Source organism: Sinocyclocheilus grahami, unplaced genomic scaffold (assembly GCF_001515645.1).
Source record: "Sinocyclocheilus grahami isolate Dianchi unplaced genomic scaffold, SAMN03320097.WGS_v1.1 scaffold1892.1, whole genome shotgun sequence".
Taxonomy (NCBI): domain Eukaryota; kingdom Metazoa; phylum Chordata; class Actinopteri; order Cypriniformes; family Cyprinidae; genus Sinocyclocheilus; species Sinocyclocheilus grahami.
Genome location: NW_015507071.1, coordinates 169,503 through 178,919, shown reverse-complemented (window position 1 = coordinate 178,919; position 9,417 = coordinate 169,503). Strand labels below are relative to the sequence as shown.

Genomic DNA, 9,417 nt, shown 5'->3' with positions numbered 1-9,417 from the left:
AGAATTAGTGCTCAATTGAGTGACTTTAAAACAAGCTTGCTTTCTGTGCTTTCATGCTTTGAGCATTTATTCAGTGCACAACAAATACATACTTGCATAGCCTACATACGTTACCTTGATGTCATATTTTCAGGCTCACGCAGATTTTACGACACAGGGCAGAAATTATACTTATGACGTCCTTTAGTTTCTTTGGCCTGTTTCCTGCTTCCGGGCGTGTTCTCAGTGGAGAGATTCAGCTTAACCTGCGCGAGCGGCGCTGTGATCTGCTGTCAGTCTCAAGCATGGCCTCCTCAAGCACCGCAGTAGTGACACAAGGTAACTTTCTGCCATTAGGAATGATTCGAGATTACCTTTGAATGAATTCATTGTGTCGCTTAAGTAGACACACGTGAATGTTACCTTGTACTTTCGTTTTACTTTCGATTTGAATGTGAAGTAGGCCTACTAGTCTATATCTGAAAATAGCTTACTTACATTTATTTCAGCTTTCTTCGTTGTTGATTCCACGTCGTATTGTCATTTCACAAAAAATAATAATAATCGTTTATTTTAGCGGAACGCAATGCGATTGCAAATATTATGTTATCAAGTATGTTTGAAATCGCATCAATATACGTGCTGTGAATTCCTTTGAAACAAACCTTAAAGCTGGGCTTTTCACGCTTGAAAAAAATATTAAGGACATTCCACCGAATGGGTAACATTTCTGTCCCCAGGACATTAAAAGTATAAAAATGCATGAAAATTATTTTATTATTGAGCAAAGTGTCTTCACATTTAGCTAACTGCAAAATTTAGAATGTATAATTAAAATCATTAATAAAAACTACCTAGAACACTAAAGAAATAGTATTGTTGCATGTCCCCACTCCCTGCCTCTATAATTTACCATTAAATATTATGATTCAAATCCTAAAGAAATGTTGTTTTTTTAATTTATGTGTGACTTTATATCCAATCAATGTTTTTTTTTAAAGGTGCCCGAGATTGACCAATGTACATTTCGAACAGTGAAATATGTGTGTTGTTAGATACAGTGTTGAAAAAAGATTCTAAAAATTAAGTTTAATTTTTAAAAGTTGCAAAAGCAAATGTTACCCATTCGGTGGAATGTCCCTTTAAGTGATATGTAAAGACCAATAAAAAGTACTATTGTAACCAGACTATTGTAGTGTTATATATAGGAATATGTTTCCTAAATAATTTAATCTAGTCTTTGTTTTCAATCAAATATTTTGAGTATTTTAATTAGCAACATAAAAAATAAATGAAATGAATGTAATCTCTCTCGCTCTCTCCTTTTCTTTTTTTGTAGGAAGAAGGCGAAGCTTCGATTTAGATCATCCAAATAGTGAGTATATACAGTATACAAATGGTCACAATAAATGCAGTTTGCTTTGATTTTACTTAATTTACTAAGCAATCTATTATTCCGTTTGATCTTGAAAATGAGCTTTTAATTCTCTCACACTTTTCAGTGTCCATTAGAAGGATGGTGCTGGTAGGAAAGACTGGAGCAGGTAAAAGCTCCTCTGGAAACACAATCCTGGGCAGGAGAGTCTTCAGAGCCGCCAGTAGTGGTTCATCTGTGACCAAAGAATGCTGGAAAGAGACTGCAGAAGTGGCTAGAAGAGAAATTACCCTGGTAGATACTCCAGGTCTGTTTGACACAGACGTCTCAGAGGAGTATCTGAAACAGGAGATCAGTAAATGTGTGAATATGACAGCACCTGGACCTCACGCCATCATCCTGGTCATTCAGCTCGGTCCATTCACAAAAGAGGAGATGGTGTCTGTGGAAAAATTGAGAGCCATATTCGGAGAAACCGCAGATAAACACACAATCATCCTCTTCACCCATGGTGATGAACTGACCGGCACTATTGAAGAATACATGAGTAAGGCTGGTGAGAACCTGAAAGAAATCCTGAGGCGCTGTGGGGGACGATATCATGTGTTCAATAATAAAGACATGGAGGATCGTATTCAAGTTCTGGAGCTCCTGGAGAAAGTAGATGGCATGATCGCTGCTACTGGAGGTGGATTTTACACCAGTGAGTCTTACCAGGGTGTGGAGCTCATGCTGAAAGCTAAAGAAGAGGAGCTGAAGCAACACTATGAGAAGAAACTACAAGAAAAAGAGAGGGAACTAGAGTCCAGATTTACTGAAGAAAAGGGGAGATTACAGCAGATGATTGAAGCTCTAACAGCATCAGAGCAGGAGAAAGAAGAAAAGATACAAGAGCTAAAAAGAATAAATTGGAGGAACATGTGTAAAATGATGGAGTACAAACGATATTATGAAACCAAACTCAGAGAGGCCAGACAGGAGGCAGAACTGACTCATATAAACGACAGAAAAATGATGGAGATCTTAATCAAGCTACAAAGCCTCCAGATGCAATCATAGATTGATATGCATTGCCTAGAATGATGCATTATTATTACAGCAATTGCTGTGTTGTTCCTTGTATATACAAACATTTGTACTGTAAATCTCATTAAATTGTCTGTTTTGTTAGAAGTGTTTGTGTGAACTTATTTCATGAATTGTTTGAGCTTTCATTATCTCTCATTTAGTAAGAGAAATACTATAACATCAGCCACATTTCTTTTAATGTTTGGTTACTAACTGAACTTAACCATATCTAACATACTGTAAATATAACAATTACCTCAGAGATGACATTTCATTTACACCCTCGAAGTGAAAAAACAACTGAACCGTTTTGATTTCCCACATCACATGCATATTAATATCATGTTGGCTATTATGTGATGTATAGAGAAGGCTTTGTGATAAGGATTGTATTCTACTTGTACAAAATAAGAACAAATAAGCAATAGCATAAAAAAATATATACAATAGAATAAAGACGCAAATAAAATAAACAGTGCTTTAAAGTTTGCAGGTGGGGCATAAATGAATATTCAGGTACAGAATAGTATAGCCATATATATATATAGGTTACATGCAATTTAATTCATCCTTATTATATGTCACCCTGTGCCCTGTGTGAAATGCTCCACTGTTTTGGTGTATTTTATGGATTTTGATCTTTAGGTTTGGGACAATGCACATTTATAAATATGAATATATTCATCTTTATTTGTATATCGCAATAGCCTACGTTTGTCAAAGCTGCTTCACAGTTAAAACAGGAAAATAACAGAATAATTATGCAAACTCAAACTATGGAGACAGCTCATATTCTGCTGTAAAGCAGCTCTGAGAGACAGTACGTTGTACCTATATAAAAAATGCACTGACTTAAAACAAATCTTCACAATTTCCTGAAGCGGCATACAATATGTCTACTACAACAGTCTCCTGTGTAAAGCTGAAAGGATTCGGATGCGAGCTGAACTCGCCATGCTTACTAATGTGCTTGTCTGCTGTCTCTTTCTCACTCCATCTTGTAATATTCCTGTTGCTCCGCCTTTTTAAAAACGAAAGTATTTTCTTGCTTTCAATCGACGCCAGACATTTCGACGCTCGGTCTGATCCAAAAAATTCATGTGTATTCCAGGTTATTTTTTTCTGTGAGGTAAGTTTTAAGTAACCTATACATCTGATGTTACCTTAACTGTAGGCTAATGTTTTTTTGTGGTGCAAATGAATGTAAGATAGCATATATTTACAGCCCACAGCCGAAGTGCGTCGTCAAGGTTTGCAAGGGCTGTGGAGGATTTTGTTTTTGTTTAATGATTAGGCCTATGTATCTTGTCGAATATTTTAATTAGACATATTCCAACAAAGCTCCATTTTACGTTGCATTTTAGTTTAGTATTTCCAGACACCTAAAAAGTTTCCTTAGCTGCCCTGTTGTTGAAATTCTTCGTTCGAATTTAGTTTAGAGCAAAAGAGATGAGACAATAAAATTACAATTACATTTAGCTTCAACCTCTTATACTTCCACATTATTGACAACAGCAGACAATAACCATCATTAGGGTTGTTTCCGAACATCTGTCGACTTTATATGAGTTCTATAGTCTAGTGGTTTTCAAACCTGTTTGGAAAACACTGCTATAGTCTATCTATCTTATTCTTCAAGCGGAAATAAGCCGCTTTCTGTGAGTGTGCGAGACTTCCGGTTCATTAGCAGCCATAGAGAAATAACCAGAAGAATAACAAAGCGCAGTAAACTGTAAAACTGCTTGCACTACAAACCAGTGTGTTCATAATTAAGATAATACATTTTCAAACTATGGTAAGACACAGCAATTTGCACTATTAAGCAGCAAAACGAGCTGAAAATAGCTGGGAGTGAATGACACCGGAAGTCCGACACATTAAATTTACAAATGGCCGCGTTTTTCTGTTTATAACCTGTTTATAAAGTCTTGTGTATGGAACGCTTGCATGTTTGCGCGTGTGATCGGACATGATGTGGCCTGATGCGAGATATGCAAGCTGACATTCTCATGATCTTAAAGATCTTTTGATATAGGTTCCTGCATATTTTTTTCCTAAATATGTTTTGTAGACGAATGTAAATTAAAATGCATCTCTTTACCAAACTTATTTATTTTAATGGATGAGTGCACCTCCTTAGTGTTTAATTAAGCAAATATGTAAATTAAATTAAATAAATAAAAATAGAATAATACACTGGGGACTCAGGTTAGTTTGAGTGGACATGAAAAACTGAGGAGGTTATACATGCTGCTTCATTACACCCCGACTTTTTAACAGTAGGCTATTTCTACTGTATTTTACAGAACCCCTCTAAGGCCAAAGGAGATAATGGAGATCTAATAATCTGTGGCCAGGGTTTTGTAATCTGTACAGATTCATACATTGGTCCCTCCATTGACAAACATCCTAAGCATTCTATAAAAGAAACAAAATGTGCTGCGCAGTAAGGATCATCAAAAGTGAGACTGAAATTTTCCAAAAAATGTCCTAGATCTTCATACAGAATATACATATACACTGAATAGATCATCGGCCTATTGTAAACCACAAACAAGACCACAGTAAATTGACGAAACACACTCATAAACATTTGCCCCATAAACAGTTTTTCTGTTAATCAGCTAATCAGCCCATGATTGTTCTAGTTCCTAGTTTCCTCATCTACTCTTGTGTGTGTATATTTAAAAAAGAAAGAAATGTAGCCTATATGTATTTCTGTTTTTCTTTTCTTTTTTTTTCTTTTTGTATTGAAGACATGAAATCTGCCTCCACACCGATCAACTAGATGTTTTAAATCATCATTCTCCTCAATTACTTCTTCTATGGGTTCTCCTTCTAACTGATATACAGTACATTTACACACACACGTATTTCTTTCAGAGCAGACACTGTTGTTGTAACTTCTGTGTTAGATCTGTCCCATGTTCCTGTTCTTATCCGAGTTTCAGGTTATTGATAAAGTTATTGTTAAATTGTTAAAGTGTTAACTTCAGTGAACTTATTCATTCCAACAAATCCAGGGCAGTTATATTAGATTTATGCTCAAACATTTTATGTTTTCATCTTTATTCCTTTGGTGTTGAGTTTGTCTTCACTCTGACAGCTATGGTGGACAGCATACAGTGGACTCAAACTCAGCTTTTAAAAAATAAAATATGAAGACACAAAATTTGAAAAACAGAACTAATGTAAAAATCCATTTAGTAATCAGTCCACCAATTGGAGTGTGAGTTGTTAGTTACATATGTATTAATTTTGTTTTACAGCACATCTTGAAGATGGAAAAAATTATTGAAGGTTTGAATTTGGTGCTACTGGGGAAGACAGGAGCAGGAAAAAGTGCTGCAGGAAACACAATACTGGGACGACCGGCTTTCAAATCAGAGAAAAGTCCTAAATCTGTCACACAAGATGTTGATTTTCAATCTGGGACTGTCTGTGGGCTTCCAGTCACTGTTTATGACACACCAGGATTCTGTGACACCGAGCTGGACGAGCACAAGATACAGCAGAAATATCAGAGTATTTTACAGAAATGCAATTCAGAGCTTTCTGCGTTTTTCCTCGTCATTAAAGCAGACAGATTCACCGAAGAAGAGAGAAAAACTGTGGAGAAGATTGAGAAGCTTTTGGGACAAAACCGCTTGGAAAAAACCTGGCTTCTCTTCACCAGAGGAGACGAACTGGAGGATGAAAAGAAGACCATAACAGAATTCATCAGTGAGACTGAAGCACTGAAGGAACTCGTTCAGAAATATGATCAGAGATACCATGTGTTCAACAACAAGAAGAGAGGACCTACTAAACAAGTTCAAATGCTGATTACAAAAATTCTCAAGACATGTTTAAATAAAACGGGTAAGCATTTATTATACCAAATTTTACATTTTATTTTTTTTGAAAAAAAATTATTTGTATTGCATTAGTGGTAAATTATCATTTGGTTTTCTTTTTACAGTAAATGGAGCAATGAAACTTAAGCAGACTGTAGTGAAGAGCCAAAAGCCAGAACACACTCCTGTCTCCAGTCTCTCATCCAGACGGATTGTTCTTCTGGGTAAAAGTGGTGTTGGGAAAAGTGCAGTTGGAAACACAATACTGGGAAAGAAGAAGTTCAGATCTGTGAGGAGAATGAAATCAGTAACCCGTGAATCTTCAGAAGCACACTCCACTTCAGGCAGATCTGTGTCTGTAGTCGATACTCCTGGATTCTTTGACACAGAGATGGAACCTGAAGAGTTATTGATGGAGATAGCGAGAAGTGTGTATTTATCCGGTCCTGGACCTCACGCTTTTCTCATTGTTCTCAGAGTAGATGAACGATTCACTGAAGTTGAGAAGCAGATTCCTCAGATGATTGAGATGTTGTTTGGAGAGGAGGTCTTAAAATACTCCATCATTCTCTTCACTCATGGAGATGCCTTAGAAGAAGAACCCATAGAAGAAGTAATTAAGGAGAGTGATGATTTAAGAGATCTAGTTGATCGGTGTGGAGGCAGATATCATGTCTTCAATAATAAAAAAATTAATAACAGAGAGCAGGTGAATAATCTACTGCAGACGATTGACACAATGATAGAGCAGAATGAAGGAGGACACTACAGTAATCAGATGTATGAAGATGCTCACAGATGCAGACAAGAGGAAGAACAGCAGAGAATAAGAGAGGAAGAGGAGAGAAAACAACACGAGGAGAAACAAAGACAAGAGGAGATTGAGAGAGTGAGAAAGGAGACAGAGGAGAAAACCAAAGCAGAGATACAAAGTAAGAATGATGAGACAAAACAAGAGGAGCAACAAACAGAGGAAACAGACAATGCAGTAATGAAACCAGAGGAGAAAACTGGACCAGAGTGTGAACCTCAGTCAAACCAAGAAACAAGCAGTGGATTCAAGCAGTTTTTTTCAGAGTATAAGAACATTTTTTGTATAGCCATTTCAATTGGTGTTGTCATCGGTGCTATTGTTGTTGGTGCTGCTGGTGCAGTTGTTGTTGGTGCTGCTGGTGCAGTTGCTGGTGGTGCTGCTGGTGCTGCTGGTGCAGTTGTTGTTGGTGCTGCTGGTGCAGTTGTTGGTGGTGCTGCTGGTGCAGTTGTTGGTGGTGCTGCTGGTGCAGTTGGTGGTGGTGTTGTTGGTGGTGTTGTTGGTGGTGCTGCTGCTGGTCTTTATAAACTTTTTTGTAAAGATCAATTTAAAGTTAAAAAAAATTGAATGATGTTTGAGGGTGATCACAATTTATAATCAGTCTCAAGTTAACAATGTGTTATGAAAAAATGAATTGAGATATTTTGTTATAGTTTGTTGTAGTTGCTCCACAATCATAGATCAGTTGAATGTGAAACATAAACAGTTTATTTACATGATTCAGTTTAATTTATATGCACTGTGGAAAATGTACACAATATATATACACAAAATATAAGATAAATATTTTAACAAGAAAAATGACCAGAATCCAGTTTCAGAATACAAGGAAATCTGAGGAATATATTTTCCTTTCTCACTTTCTCTAAAGGCCCTGGTATAATCAAATGTCTTCTTTGCTCAATGATGGCAAGAATTTGGAATAAGCTGACCAACTTTATGTTTGTGCACATTTGGATGCAACCTATGCTGCTGTGGTTGATACTGAGTAGCATTTACTAACCATGCAGTTTACTTTGTACTATGAATATTGTGTTTAACAACAAATTGCATGTAACGCTCCTGATTTGTAAGTCACTTTGAATATAAATTCTAAATTCTTAACTAAATTAATAAATGTAAATCTGAGATCTTAAACCAGCTTAAAATGTATTCAAATAGTGTGCAGTATGTTTCAGATGATTGATTTATGGGTAATCTGTCTTATTTTTAACTTCCATTTTATACTTATTTTTGTTGTATAGCGTAACTTCAGAAAATGAAAATGAAAATCATTTCTGGCTATGTATAACACTTTTTTTTATTACAAATAAATACTTCATTTGTGTAAATGTTGTTCACTATGGAAAACATTTGGCAGCACAGGTAAGGTGATCAAATATTCAGTGTTTACTTTCTGGTTAATCTTTGTAACATTAATGTTTTATTAACCTTGATAACTTGTACCTACACACACAAATTATACCTAATATAAAGAATTGTTTTATTTTTTTACAGTTTTAATTTATGTTGAACCCAAACATTTAATATTTACAGTGAATATACAAGGCATTTGTTTAAATTTTTACCTTGTAAACATAACTTCCATAAATTAAATCATGAATTGGCAATGTTAAAAGTGCACATTTCCAACTGGATTGTATCAAATTAATGTTTTAAACACCAAACTCACGGAGAAGTAAACAAGGCAGTCAAGATAAAAGCTTACAGATTTTATTAATTGAAGTTTCACTTGTTTTAATTTATATTACATTATAATAAAGCCACACAACGAATCACATGACACACCGAGCTCTTAAACTAAAGAGGATACTATTGGTAACACACCAGTGGCATAATTGCATAATATTACTTTTTGATCCCATAATATTTATATCAATCAACATTTTGGTAACTAAAATTTAAAATAATAAATAAAATTAAGAACTCCACTGTATTGATATGAAAGCTCCAGCAGCTCCAGATAACACAGAAAGAAGCAGATTTTCTCCTACAAAGTGATGCATTATAGCTCCAGCAACCGCTCCACCATGCATGACTCCTGCTATCTTCAGCAATAACTGTCTAACAGCACTGGGACGCTCATGAGATGAAAAAACCTTCACAAACAGACTCTTCCACATCAAACTCCAGAAAATCCCAGTAAAAAGTCCTGCAGTTGCTGATCCTGCTGTAATGATGAAACCCCTCATTAATGCCCATCTACGTAAAGAGTCTTTCCTCCACACCAAAACTCCTCCTGTCGCTAGAGCACAAACCATCATTACACAGACATATTTCTTCACTTGTCTTTTCTCGCTCTTCTCAGCTTTCTTCTGTTTCTCCAGTATCTTGGCTCTTTCCTGTTC

The 9,417-nt window shown here is 35.9% G+C and overlaps 1 protein-coding gene across 1 annotated transcript; it reads left to right on the top strand.

Annotated features, from left to right (window-relative positions):
- The first annotated feature begins 221 nt into the window (after positions 1–221).
- Positions 222–7,636, top strand: LOC107573211 (uncharacterized). The gene is made up of 6 exons (XM_016259653.1): positions 222–318; positions 1,319–1,354; positions 1,482–2,412; positions 3,461–3,551; positions 5,692–6,283; positions 6,384–7,636. The coding sequence occupies exons 1-6, from the start codon at positions 285–287 to the stop codon at positions 7,634–7,636; spliced, it is 2,937 nt and encodes a 978-aa protein (XP_016115139.1). The 5' UTR covers positions 222–284.
- The last annotated feature ends 1,781 nt before the right edge of the window (positions 7,637–9,417 follow it).